Source organism: Lithobates pipiens, unplaced genomic scaffold (genome assembly GCF_037356315.1).
Source record: "Lithobates pipiens isolate NorthernLeopardFrog02 unplaced genomic scaffold, aLitPip1_a1.2 Scaffold_8, whole genome shotgun sequence".
NCBI lineage: Eukaryota > Metazoa > Chordata > Amphibia > Anura > Ranidae > Lithobates > Lithobates pipiens.
In genome coordinates, this window is record NW_027507903.1 from 551,304,996 (window position 1) to 551,320,011 (window position 15,016).

The 15,016-nt window shown below is 41.6% G+C and overlaps 1 protein-coding gene across 2 annotated transcripts in view; it reads right to left on the minus strand.

Moving 5' to 3' along the window:
- Nucleotides 1–2,332: 2,332 nt before the first annotated feature.
- LOC143960889 (tumor necrosis factor receptor superfamily member 26-like) overlaps nucleotides 2,333–15,016 on the minus strand; it is a 54,321-nt gene continuing 41,637 nt past the window's right edge. The window contains exons 6-7 of one of the 2 annotated variants that reach the window (XM_077469878.1): nucleotides 12,804–12,905; nucleotides 2,333–3,659 (exon numbers count right to left, since the gene is read on the minus strand). In XM_077469878.1, the coding sequence (XP_077326004.1) occupies nucleotides 3,646–3,659; nucleotides 12,804–12,905 (116 nt within the window). In that variant the 3' untranslated portion in view covers nucleotides 2,333–3,645. The remainder of the gene's footprint in view (nucleotides 3,660–12,803; nucleotides 12,906–15,016) is intronic. The other variant, XM_077469879.1, reaches the window with a different exon arrangement.

Here is a 15,016-nt window from a genome sequence, read left to right on the forward strand (position 1 = left end):
GTTGGTATTGTACATATGGTTTTGAATCCTATGGTTTATGACACATACTTTCATATGTTTTTTTATTTGGGCACATGAGCATGTATATATTTTTTTGAAGGGTATAATTAATAGTGTCTGACACTGGACATTTTAATAGCAATATACACTATTAAGGTCTATGGTTATATATAGTAGTGGTGGTACACAAATTTATTTAATAGTTGGCGCAGTCCATAAACACGTTTTTTTCTTTATAACCTCACCCTAGAGTGGGGAGGGCAGTTTTTTTTGACTGCAGCAGACACAAATGATTGGTATAATATATTTTTGATTCTTTGCGCCAGTACCCTGTATATATATAATATGAATAATGCCTAATAATGTCCACCAAACAAGGAAAAATGTATTAAGTAAACCAATGCGCATATATATATGTATGCGTTAGACACATGATTATTTCCATTGTTCGCACTCATTCAACTTCTCCCATTGTGTACTCCCATAGTCTTGGGACAAAGACCATGATAAATATTAAAACAATATTAAACAATAACTAAGTACAAAGTAACAACATCACTCTTCAAGTCATAAATAATAAATACTCTCAAGGAGACCTGTGTGTAAATAATGATAAACAAAATTCATGACAATTTCTAAACATGCAAAAATTATACAAAATTGTAAAATAGCAAAATAGCATATACATGAAATTAGTGTGGAAATACCAGTAACCCTATTCCCAACACTATCCATAATGTCTTGGTAACTGTATGTATATATATATGTATATATATATATATATATATATATATATATATATATGTGTGTATGTATATATATATATATATATATATATATACACATCATCCCAAAATATATAAACCTAATTACATTTGAAAATTATGTGAATAAAACCTTAATTTTCGTTAAAAATTATTATGTGTAAATCATTATTTCCACAATCCATGCACTCAAGAGAAACGCAAACCCCACTCGACGACATCTAGATTCTATTAGTATTGGATTCACAAACAAAGAATATATCTAAAGTTTGCAACAAAAATCGTCATCAGATGGGGAGGCATTTAAACGGTGCATGGAAAAGGTGGAAAAATAAAGAGGGCCCCTAGAAAAGTTATGTGAACATCTTTTTAATGAACTAATTATGTATGCTAAATAACATAAACTTCAGACGGTGATCCAAAATTCCCAGAGATTTATAGATATTACATGAATGGCTATATAAGAAACAATAGACAAAGAGCAATGATCTCATAATATCTGTGTTTGCTATGGAAAAGTTGGTCAGGCTGCTGGTTTTTTCTTCCCCTCCCCGTTGAATTTCAAGGAACTCTAGAAAAACAATAGGTGTCACGTGAGCAGATATGTAGGAGACAGTCTCTCTATACCTGATGCAGCAACAGGATTGAGATGATAATTTTGCTACAAAAGTGATCATTTAAACTTTCAGGCTCTAGAGTAAATCACAAAGAGCAACCAGAAACCAAAAGTGTATAAAATCGCAAAAAAAAGAACAGAAAATCACAAACAAACGCAAAAAATCGCAGAAAGTCACAAAAATCACAAGAATGCAAAAAAAAACACAGAAAGTCACAAAATTGAGATTGGAGCAGCAATCTTCTGCTTCAAATATCATTATTCGGATGTGCCACTTTTTTATCTAGGGTGTTCTGATTGCCACCCCAGGGCCTAGCAATCAATCTCTTTTCTAGATTTGTGGAGAGCACAACTTATATTTGTCCTGTGGACAGATTCTCCCACCTGAGCTGTGGATCTCTGCAGCTCCTCCAGAGTTACCATGGGCCTCTTGGCTGCTTCTCTGTTGAGTGTTCTCCTTGCCCGGCCTGTCTTGGTAGGTTTGCAGTTGTGCCATACTCTTTCCATTTTCGGATGATGGATTGAACAGTGCTCCGTGAGATGTTCAAGGCTTGGGATATTTTTTATGACCTAACCCTGCTTTACACTTCTCCACAACTTTATCCCTGACCTGTCTGGTATGTTCCTTGGCCTTCATGACTCTGTTTGTTCACTAAGATTCTCAAAAAAAAAAAACTATGAGGGCTTCACAGAACAGCTGTATTTTTACTGAGATTAAATTGCACACAGGTAGACTCTATTCTCTAATTAGGTGACTTCTGAAGGCAATTGGTTCCACTAGATTTTAGTTGGGAGTATCAGAGTAAAGGAGGCCAAATACAAATGCATAATAACAAAAAGAGACCTATGGGAATCCTGCTTGATAGATAGGATTCATGTAATGATACTAGGAGGGTGTGTATCATGAATCGAAGACTCAAAACACAAAAAACAAAAAGAAGTATCACACCCATAAGAGTAACCTTTCAAATTTATTAAAAATACAAAATATAAAACATCAATGTGTGGCATCAAGCTAAAAAATGACCCCCCCACACACTCACACCCACCTTCCCTACAGACAGCCCTTCCTCTGGCCCAACCACAGGTCCTTCAGCACAGCTGACTCCCATTGGTTGCACCTGTTATATTATGTTAATTTATTAAATCCTTAATTTTGGGAATGTACCATTGTTGCACTTTATTTAATGTTAGTTTATTTTTCTTTATATTCTATAATAAACATTTATTTTGAACATAATGCAGAAAAATTCTGTAACGAACACATGTAGTGTGGGCAGTGCAATATGTAGGTGAGGATTTGTGTGGGTGTGGCTTGAATGTGGGCGGGGACACGAGTGAGTTGTCAGTCCGCCCTTGCGTGGGACCCACCTTGGTCGGAGCTGGAATCACTGATTTGCCGCAGCATCGCTCCCAACTGTCCCTGATTTCGAGGGACTGTCCCTAATTTGGAGCAATGTCCCTCTGTCCCTCATTCCTCCTCATTTGTCCATCATTCTGGTCTGATCAAAAAGTGTTTTCCAGCGCTAAACCTTTCATCTGATTTCTAAATTGCATTTGTAAATTCCAGAAGGAATAGCAGTGGTTAAAAAAAAGCACTTGTGGGTTTAACCAATCTTGTTTTTTTGTACAATTCTCCTTTAAGGGGGCGTGATCAATGGTGTGTCCTATGCTCTGCATACTTTTGCTGATAGGCGTCCCTCATTCTCATCTCAAAAAGTTGGGAGGTACGTCGCAGTCCTCTCGCACAGGAGGGGACAAGCTGGGAAGCAAGAGAGCTTGGGCCTAGTCTGCTGACCCTTTTAAAGCTTCTCCCAGAGTTCATTCTCTGTAGCAGTTGGCATGCTGGGATGTGTAGTCCATAGATAGTTCTGTAGATCCAGGATATCTGTTCGGAGAGACTACAGTCCCCACAGTGCTCTCTGCTGGGCTCAGGAAGATGAGTACTTTCACGCCCAGCACTAGCGGAACACAGAGACAGTCTAAGAAAGGAGAGGGTAAGTCTGCAGTGTCTGATAACTGTAGTCCACCGTCGGCTACAAATGCATGGAACCCTTTACCTTTATATGTGTGCATCAACAGTTCTGCCATCAGTCCATGGCTTGCTCTACAGATAATTGTACCCTAGATCCTCCAACTATATATAAATATACTGTATGTCTTAGGTAAGTTTCACATTTGGATGGATCCGTTTTTTTAGTTCAACATTTTAGAGGAGAATGCCATGGTGTATAATAGTATAATCTTCTGTAGTGTAAATCTTCATCATACTACAGTTCCTGTGAAAGAAAAGAAGAGAACCTGATGATTGTACTGCGTAATAACACTTGGTATTCAATAACCGCAGTCTGTAGACTGTAGACAAACAGCCTATGGTGGACAAAGCAGTTCAACTAAGATCTCCTTTTTAACAAATAACATTTTCTCCTTTTATTGATTCTAATTTTCCTTACATTTGACAAACACGGTTAGATTTTCATTTGAACATTCATTCATCAGAACATTATTTCTTGCCATCATTAAAAGAGAAGTATGGGAATCACAAAAAAAATAAAAAATCATATTCACCTAGATGGCTGCAGCAATGATCCCAGCTGCATCTGCCCCCCGCTGCCTCTAAGACTGGGAATGAGTGATCAAACCCCACTGATCACTCAGTTCTCGGTCCTCAGCCTGCAAAGAGCCGAAGACTGTCAGTCTCTGGCTCTCTGCTCTGTCCCTCCAGTGCTCACTGGAGCATTGGCTGTGGAGGGGGCAAGAGTGACTGGCTCAGGCTCTCAACAGATTGCTGAGAGCCTGAGGCAACAGTCGGTCCAGGCTTCTGAATGGGTCGGGATCTTTTCAGAGCCTGGACTGGGAGCGAGCTTTAGCCCACAAGAGAAGAATAACCAAAAAAGCTTAAAGCCCCACACACACTATCAGATTATCTGCTGAGTTTTTCCTTCAGATTTACCAAAACCATGTAGTAGAAGGGCCTGCCTGATTGCATACACATTGAAACTCCTAAGGTTTGTCCTCATATTATATGGGTTTGGTAAATCTGAAGGAAAAACTCAGCAGATAATCTGATAGTGTGTATGGGGCTTTAGCCATACTTCTCCTTTACCCGGTCCCTGACCAGCGCATGCCAATGTACGCCGGCAGAATGACACGGCTGGGCAATTGGCCGTAACTGTATGTCCCTTTAAATTTGCCACCATGCCATTGCGTGCATGCCACCGGAGTTGCACGTGTGTGCTGACCGGGACCTCCGTGAGTCGGGTCGTGGGTCCCGTGGACTTGATCGTCGCGGGGATACCCGCAATCGCCTCATGGAGAGGGAAAATGGGGAGATGCTAATGTAAATAAGCATCTCCCCGTTCTGCCTAGTGACAGTATCACTGATCTCTGCTCCCTGTGATCGGGTGCTCGGTGTTCAGTGTGCTCCTGTACCTTTAAGAAGGGGTGGCTCCCCTTCAGTCTACCTGCTCTCACCTATCCATCAGAATGCATGTGCCTCCACTGTGGGGACACTTATAAGTTAGTATTAGGTACCACAGATACCGGGGTGCCTTGACAGTGCTCTGTGGCTTACGCACGCTTTTGCAAATGTGTGCAGACTAAACCCCTGCTTTTAACGCATACTGTTAGACAGGTTATTTGGTTGTCTGTGGGCTGGTGGTAAGTTAAGCTTGGTTTTTTCTTTGGTTTATTCTTGAGTTTGTTTGTATCCCTGTGATCGGGAGCAGAGATCAGTGACATGTCACACGTAGCCACGCCTCCCCCATAGTTAGAATCACTCCCCAGGACATACTTAACTCCTAGACTGCCCCCTAGTGGTTAACCCCCTTCACTGCCAGTGTCGTTTAGGAATCAGTGCATTTGTATAGCACTGATTGCTGTATAAATGACAATGATCCCATAAATGTGTCAAAAATGTCCAATGTGTACGCCATAATGTGGCAGTCACGATAAAAATCACTGATCACTGCCATTACTAGTAAAAAAAATATATATATATATATTAATAAAAATGCCATAAAACGATCCCCTATTTTGTAAACGCTGCAACTTTTGCGCAAACCAATCAATAAACGCTTATTGTGATTTATTTTTTATTTTTTTACCAAAAATATGTAGAAGAATACGTATCGGCCTAAAAAAAATTTTTATATATATTTTTGGAGGATATTTATTATAGCATTTGTTTGGGAGCCACGCCGCACAACCGCGCAATTGTCAGTTAAAAAAAGTGCTCTGGTCAGGAAGGGAGTAAAATCTTCCGGGGCTGAAGTGGTTAAGTCAACTAAGTCAACTTGAATGGAATTTCAGCTGTATTAAACAGATTTCATTACAATATGTTCAGTTCATTGTCTCCAGCCCTGTCACACCTTTTGACAACCAATGGTTTGTACCTACCAAATTCCTTTATCTTTAAGTATAATGCAAAGATCCTAATTAACCACTTCAGCTTCAGAAGATTTACCCTCCTTCATGACCAGGCCATTTTTTGTGTTACTTTAACTGTCAATTGCACAGCTGTAACTAAATAAAATGTATGTCCATTTCTTCCCACAAATAGAGCTTTCTTTTGGTGGTATTTGATCACTTTTGTGGTTTTTATTTTTTGCGCTATAAAACATATCCAGTAAAAAAAAAATGTAAAAAATCTAATTTCTACATCAATTTAAGCCAATATGTATTCTGCTACATATTTTTGGTAAAAAAATTCCAATAAGCGTATATTCATTAGTATGTGCAAAAGTTCTAGTGTCTACAAACTATAGGATATTTTTATAGAATTTTTTTTTTTTTTTTTTTTTTTTACTGGTAATCGGGACGATAAATGACTTGTAGCGGGACTCTGATATTGATATTGTGGACAGTCAGGACAGTAACTGACGGTGATCAGTGCTAAAAAAATAGACACTGTCACTGTACTAATGACACTGGCTGGGAAGAGATTAACATCAGGGGCGATCAAAGGGTTAAATATGTTTCTAGCTTGTACTAGAGGAAGGCATAGATCCATGTCCCTGCTTTGCAGGAACACAGGATCAATGCCTTCCCCGCTGACAGAATGGCAATCTGCCTTGTTTACATAGGCAGACTGATATTCTGCCTGTGTAACAAACTATCGCCGCAGATACCCGCAGATCAGCGGGCAGCCGACACAGGCGCACCACCATCCAAAAGTGCTGGCTCATGTACTAGGTATGTGATCCAGAGCAGGAGAGTCACCTTGCTGCCGTATATATATACAGTATATGGTTAGCAAGCAATTAAAATGGTATTCCCTTTCCATCTCCCATCCATTTGGTTTCCCCAGTTCTTTTTTCACCAAACACTTTGCTTTACTTATCGGGGCTGATGTTAAATTTTTCCTGAAGAAAAAGTACATCCACAGCTAGAATTTCATTTGTTCGAGAAAAATTTTCCATCCTGCTAATTTGAACTTTCTCACCACTATAGTCCAACACCAAAGCTACAGTGCCTTGCGAAAGTATTCGGCCCCCTTGAGCTTTTCAACCTTTTGCCACATTTCCGGCTTCAAACATAAAGATATAAAATTTTAATTTTTTGTGCAGAATCACCAACAAGTGGGACACAATTGTGAAGTGGAACGAAATCTATTGGATATTTTAAACTTTTTTAGCAAATAAAAAACTGAAAAGTGGTGCGTGCAAAATTATTCGGCCCCTTTACTTTCAGTACAGCAAACTCACTCCAGGAGTTCAGCAAGGATCTCTGAATGATCCAATGTTGTCCTAAATGACTGATGGTGATAAATAGAATCCACCTGTGTGTAATCAAGTCTCTGTATAAATGCACCTGCTCTGTGATAGTCTCAGGGTTCTGTTGAAAGCGCAGAGAGCATCATGAAGACCAAGGAACACACCAGGCAGGTCCGTAATACTGTTGTGGAGAAGTTTAAAGCCGGATTTGGATACAAAAAGATTTCCCAAGCTTTAAACATCCCAAGGAGCACTGTGCAAGCGATCATTTTGAAATGGAAGGAGTATCAGACCACTGCAAATCTACCAAGACCTGGCCGTCCCTCTAAACTTTCAGCTCAGACAAGGAGAAGACTGATCAGAGATGCAGCCAAGAGGCCCATGATCACTCTGGATGAACTGCAGAGAACTACAGCTGAGGTGGGAGAGTCTGTCCACAGGACAACAATCAGTCGTACACGGCACAAATCTGGCCTTTATGGAAGAGTGGCAAGAAGAAAGCCATTTCTCAAAGATATCCATAAAAAGTCTCGTCTAAAGTTTGCTACAAGCCACCTGGGAGACACACCAAACATGTGGAAGATGGTGCTCTGGTCAGATGAAACCAAAATCAAACTTTTTGCCCACAATGCAAAACGATATGTTTGGCATAAAAGCAACACAGCTCATCACCCTCAACACACCATCCCCACTGTCAAACATGGTGGTGGCAGCATCATGGTTTGGACCTGCTTTTCTTCAGCAGGGACAGGGAAGATGGTTAAAATTGAGGGGAAGATGGATGCAGCCAAATACAGGACCATTCTGGATGAAAACCTGTTGGAGTCTGCAAAAGACCTGAAACTGGGATGGAGATTTATCTTCCAACAAGACAATGATCCCAAACATACAGCAAAATCTACAAAGGAATGGTTCACAAATAAACGTATCCAGGTGTTAGAATGGCCAAGTCAAAGTCCAGACCTGAATCCAATCGAGAATCTGTGGAAAGAGCTGAAAACTGCTGTTCACAAACGCTCTCCATCCAACCTCACTGAGCTCGAGCTGTTTTGCAAGGAAGAATGGGCAAGAATTTCAGTCTCTCAATGTGCAAAACTGATAGAGACATACCCCAAGCGACTTGCAGCTGTAATCGCAGCAAAAGGTGGCTCTACAAAGTATTAACGCAAGGGGGCCGAATAATTTTACACGCCCCACTTTTCATTTTTTTATTAGTTAAAAAAGTTTCAAAAATCCAATAGATTTCGTTCCACTTCACAATTGTGTCCCACTTGTTGGTGATTCTTCACAAAAAATAAAAATTTTATATCTTTATGTTTGAAGCCTGAAATGTGGCAAAAGGTTGAAAAGTTCAAGGGGGCCGAATACTTTCGCAAGGCTCTGTAATTTGACCCAACTATCCATAAGAAAATCAAATGAATGTTCTGAAAAAGAAAAACATTTTGTTTAGAAATTTTACTGGTGTATATCCAGGCATGTACTGGCCATTGGGACTACAGGGAGTTTTCCGGTGGGCCGATGGCTCAGTGGGCCGGTTTCAGTGACAAAGTAATGGCTGCGCAGCTCGCCCTCAACTTCACGCAGTGATGTGAGAAAGATGAGAAAAATACAGAGGAGAAAATGAAATAATAAAAGAGGTTAGTGAGGACTCCTTATGTTATGCTACTTATGTTTTTTTTGCACAATTGCGTATAGTTTTATAAACAGTTTTTGTGCTTATTTGCTAAATGAAAGTGGGCTGGATGAAGTCCAGGGCCAAATTTTTGTCCCAGTCCAGCTCTGTGTATATCCATCTTTAGAATGGTGTCAGAAAAAAAGCCTTCTCTGTTGCCTATAGACACAGGTCTGCTGTGATAAATAGTAAATCTGGTCCTGCTTTTAATACCATATCATGATATTTTTGCTGCTTCTGACTCTGTGCACGCACTGCTCCACATCTGACTATACCTTATTACACCACGATCAGATTATGAAGATGTTCCTGTTCTCGGTACGTGTTTCCATCTAATGTCCTCAGGCAGTGAGAAGGTTGTGTGCCATACAATGAAGGTGGTCAGCCTTGCATGTCCACCATGATCACTGAACAATCTTTGTGATGAAGGATCTCCTACACACAAGTTTGGAGTAGGAGAACAGGAGAACATCTATATTTGTGCTTCGGTAGGAGAAACGGCAAAGATTGCTAATTTTTTAATACAATACAGCATTGTGAAAACACTATTGATTGCTTCCAATTAACCACCTCGCGCCCGCCCTATAGCCGAATGACGGCCGTAGAGCAGGCGCGTTCGTCCGGGTGGTCGTCCCTGGACGTCCTGATGTTTACTTCCGCAATGCGCGCCACCGCGGGCGCGCATCGCGGAAGTTCTGTGTTCGCCGTGTCCTCCGGGGACAGGCAAACACAGATCGCTGTAAACGGCCAATCACATCGGCCGTTTACAGCATGATCGGCGTGTCCAATGGGAGATGATCTCATATGTAAACATATGAGATCATCTCTCATCGCCGCTCTTCCTCCTCACACAGACAGTGTGAGAGGGGAGAGATGAACGGCTGCAGCGGCAGCCGTTCTGCCTCGAGTAAAAAAAAAAAAAAGTAAAAAAAAAAAAAAAAAAAGTGCCATCCTCCACCAGCAGTGCCATCTGCCCCAGTGCCATCCACCCCAGTGCTACCTGCCCCCAGTGCCATCCACCCCAGTGCTACCTGCCCCCAGTGCTACCTGCCCCCAGTGCTACCTGCCCCCAGTGCCACCTGTTGTCAGTGCCATTTGTCCCCAGTGCCATCTGTCATCAGTGCCACGTATAAGTGCCATCTGTCATCAGTGCCACGTGTCATCAGTGCCACATAGTGCCATCTGTCATCAGTGCCACGTATTAGTGCCATCTGTCATCAGTGCCACGTATCAGTGCCATTTGTCATCAGTGCCACCTGTCAGTGTCACGTGCCATCTGTTGTCAGTGTCACGTGTCATCAATGCCACTTATCAGTGCCATCTGTCATCAGTGTCACGCGTCATCGGTGCCATGTATTAGTGCCATCTGTCATTGGTGGCACGTATTAGTGCCACGTATTAGTGCCATCTGTCATCAGTGCCACGTATTAGTGCCACGTGTCTTCAGTGCCACGTATTAGTGCCACGTGTCATCAGTGCCACGTGTCATCAGTGCCACATATTAGTGCCATCTGTCATCAGTGCCACATATTAGTGCCATCTGTCATCAGTACCACGTGTCATCAGTGCCACGTATAAGTGTCATCATTGCCACGTATCAGTGCCATCTGTCATCAGTGTCACGTGTCATTGTCCTGGTGCTTCAAAAGTGTAATAAATAGTCAACAAGTTAGATGTGTAATTTATGTTCCTAGAACACATGATGGCGCTACCTGCATGTTGGGCCTCTCTATGTGGCCAGGCTGTGAAAAAGTCCCACACATGTGGTATTGTAATACTCAGGAGGAGTAGCAGAATTTTTTGGGGGTGTCATTTGTGGTATACACATGCCACGTGAGAGAAATAACCTATTACAATGACAATTTTGTGGAGAAAAAAAAATGAAAAATCTTAATTTTGCAAAGAATTGTGGGAAAAAAATGACAACATCAAAAAGCTCACTATGCCTCTTACTAAATACCTTGGAATGTCTACTTTCCAAAAAGGGGTAATTTGGGGGGTATTTGTACTTTCCTGACTTCTTCGGGTCACAAGAAGCGAGATAGGCCACCAGTACATCAGATGTGATCAAGTTTGTGCGATTCGCACCACAGCTTGTAGACTCTCTAACTTTCACAAAGACCAAATAATATCCACTAATTTGGGTTATTTTTACCAAAGATATGTAGCAGTATAAATTGTGGCCAAAATTTATGAAGAAAAATTAATAATTTGCATAATTCTGTCACAGAAACAAAGAAATATGTGTTTTTTTTCAAAATTTTCGGTCTTTTTTCATTTATAACGCAAAAAATAAAAACCCCAGAGGTGATCAAATACCACCAAAAGATAGCTCTTTTTGTGGGAAAAAAAGGACAAAAAATTCATTTGGGCACAGTGTTGCATGACTGAGTAATTGTCATTCAAAGTGTGAGAGCACCGAAAGCTGAAAATTGGTCTGGGCGGGAAGGGTGTTTAAGTGCCCAGTAAGCAAGTGGTTAAAGTATAAAGTCGTTTGTTTGTTTTTTTGGATATATTAACCACTTTCCTGGCTTAAGACCACTTTTTGCGATTCGGCACTGCGCCTCTTTAACTGACAATTGCGTGGTCGTGTGACATGGCTCCCATACAAAATTGACGTCCTTTTTTCCCCAAAAATAGAGCTTTCTTTTGGTGGTATTTGATCACCCCTGCGGTTTTTATTTTTTGCGCTATAAACAAAAATAAAGCGACAATTTTGAAAAAAAAAACGCATTATTTTTAACTTTTTGTTATAATAAATATCCCCCAAAAATATATAAAAAAAACGTTTTTTTTTCCCTCAGTTTAGGCCGATACCTATTATTCTACATATTTTTGGTAAAAAAAAGCGATTATTGATTGGTTTGCGGAAAAGTTATAGCGTTTACAAAATAGGGGATAGTTTTATGGCATTTTTATTAATAATTTTTTTTTACTAGTAATGGTGACGATCAATGATTTTTATTGTGACTGCAACATTATGGCGGACACATCGAAAATTTTTGACACATTTTTGGGACCATTGTCATTTATACAGCAATCGCTGCTATACAAATGCACTGACTCCTGTGTAAATGACACTGGCAGTGAAGGGGTTAACCAGGGGTTGCAGTGTAGGGGTTAAGTGGTCCTAGGGGCATGTTACTAACTGTGGGGGGCTGGGCTTTGTGTTAGTGAACACTGATCTCTGCTCCAATCACATGGAGCAGAGATCAGTGTCACTTGTTGCTAGGCAGAACGGGGAGATGCTGTTTACAATGGCATCTCCCTGTTCAGCCTCCCCGTGAGACGATCGCGGTATCCTGGCGGCGCACACACGATGGCAGGGCGGCATATAGAAATGGACGTACCTGTGCGCAAATATACCTGCCCGTGCCATTCTGCCGACGTACGCCACTCGGGAAGTGGTTAAGGAAGGGTTATAAGCCCCGTCAGTTTTTTGTTTTTTTTTAAATCTGTGCCGCATTGGGGAGATTTTCCTTCTCTTCCTGTCCCATAGCCAAAACATAAAACAAGAGTAAATCCCTCAAAAGCGAGGGGATCTCTGGTTGTCACCAGAACAAATGCCCCCACTGGAAGTTTTCCTCCCTTTTCCTGTTCTGGTGACACCTCAAAATTTAGGATGTTTTTTTTTCACTTTTGGTGGTAAAGGTAAACAGGACAAATAAAGTGAATCTACCTAAATAAAAAAAAACTTGACATGTGTTCTAATCTCTTTTCACTACAGTCAAAACATTTTATTCATTTTGGATAAAGCATGGAAATTTTAGAATCTCTGTCATGTTTTTTTGCCAGTTTTTTTTATTGCTTCTTGACTGCTTCCCTTTCAATTTTTGGCGGAGAAAGTCCGGGCAAATCTCCTCAATTGGGTAACAGAGAGAAATCTCTCTAACCTAACTGTATCCAAAACCAAATGATCTTACAATAACATGTCAGAGTCATATCACTAGTTATTAATGAATGTTCATTGAACACATTATATGGCTGTTTCTGCTTGTATTATCTACAGGTACACAGGCCTTTGCCCACCCACTCACCTTGTTTCCTCCTCTTTACAGAAAGTAAAAACAAGAACACCAAGGAGAAGATTAAGGTACCGAGAACAGTGCTGATGGTGATGATAAGGATATTTTTCAAATCTGTAAAATAACATACATAAAATTGAGAATTCAAAGTCCAAGAGCAAGGGTTAGAATAGAACACAAGCAACATATGGTTCATTCTCAACAGATGTGCTGGAAAATGTACATGAGCTTGTTATGATTTGTTTGTGTACCTGGGAGAATAGAATTCTAGGATGTATCACTAAGGCCCCTTTCACACTGGGGCGGTGCGGCCGTCGGCGGTAAATTTTTAGCGGCGCTTTACCGTCGTTTTTGCTGCGGTCTGCGGGGGCTAGCGGGGTGGTTTTAAGGGTTAAAAGGGTTAAAACCGCCCGCAAAGTGCCGCTGCAGCGGCGCTTTGCCGGCGGTATTGCCGCGCTATCCCATTGATTTCAATGGGTAGGAGCGGTTTAGGAGCGGTGAATACACCGCTCCTTCACCGCTCCAAAGATGCGGCTAGCAGGACTTTTTTTTACCGTCCTGCCAGCGCACCGCTCCAGTGTGAAAGCCCTCCGGCTTTCACACTGGAATGAAAGGGGCCGTTTTTTTCAGGCGCTACACAGGCGCTACACAGGCGATATTTTTAGCGCTGTAACACCTGAAAACTGCCCCAGTGTGAAAGGGGCCTAAAGGAATAATCAGCAGGAGGAAGGAGGTCCTGATTCTCTATGTAGATCTTCATTGATCATTAGATCATTAGAGGGGTCATTCCTCTTTATAGATCTTTAGTTATCATTAGAAGAGTTAAAAGCAGAAGAAGGAGGTCCCGATTCCTCTATATAGATCTTTATTTATCACTGGAGAGATCATCAACAGGAGGAAGGAGGTCCTCATTCTCTCTGTAGATCTTCAGTGATCATTAGATCATTAGAGGGGTCATCAACAGGAGCAAGAGGGTCTTCATCCCTCTATATAGATCTTTAGTTATCATTAGAAGAGTTAAAAGCAGAAGAAGGAGGTCCCAATTCCTCTATATAGATCTTTATTTATCACTGGAGGGATTGTCAACAGAAAGGAGGTCCTGATTCCTCTGTATAGATTTTTAGCTATCACTAGAGGGATCACCAGCAGAATTAAAGAGGAAGTAAACCCTGATGAAACCCCATTATGTGTCACTTACCTGCAAACGAGGCCCACGCTGTCCCCGCTGCAGGAAGCATCCATCTTCGCCCCTCTTCCTTCCGGGGCCACGCACTCCGGCTGTGTGACTGGCCGGAGCCGCATGACGTCACTCCCGCGCATGCGCGCCGGAGCCAACAGTCACGGCACATGCTCGAGAAGAAACGGTACAGAGGTCCGCTTCTTCACAGCGCATGCAGACATCATCGGCGCACTACAAGGTAAATATCTCCTAAAAGATAAGCCTTATTCTAAGCTAACCTAAAGGTAAAACTCACAATCGGGGGTATACAACCACTTTAAGGAGGTCCCGATTCCCCTAATATTGATCTTTCGTTTTCACGAAAGGGATCACCAACTGGAGGAAGGAGGTCCTGATTCCAGTATACAGTATATATCTTTAGTTATTATTGGAGGTGTCACCTGCGGGAGCAAGGAGGTCCTGATTAACCTATATGGCTCTTTAATTATCATTAGAGGGACCACCAGCTGGAGGAGAGAGGTCCTGATTCCTCTATATAGATCTTTGGTTATCACTAGCAGAGTTAAAAGCAGAAGAAAGAGGACCTGATTCCTTTATATAGACCTTTATTTATCAGCTATTTATCAGCCATCAGAGGTATCGCCAGCAGAAGAAAGAAGGTCCTGATTCCTCTTCCTCTAAACAAATCTTTAGTTATCACTGGAGGGATCGCCAGCAGGAAGAAAGAGGTCCTGATTCCCTTTATATAGATCTTTATTTATCACTAGAAGGATGGGCAGCAGTAGATAGGAGGTCCTGATTCCTCTGCAGTGGAACCTTGGATTACGAGCATAATCCAGGAGAATGTTTGTAATCCAAAGCACTCGCATATCAAAGCGAGTTTCCCAATAGAAGTCAATGGAAACGAAGATCATTTGTTCCGCATTGGCGGAATAGCCTCGGAAACACTCAGGAAGAGTATTTCCGCGTGTTTCAGAGTATCTCCGAGTGATTCCGAGTATTTCGGAGTGTCACCAGCGCCCACGCACCTCTGGCCAAATGCGGT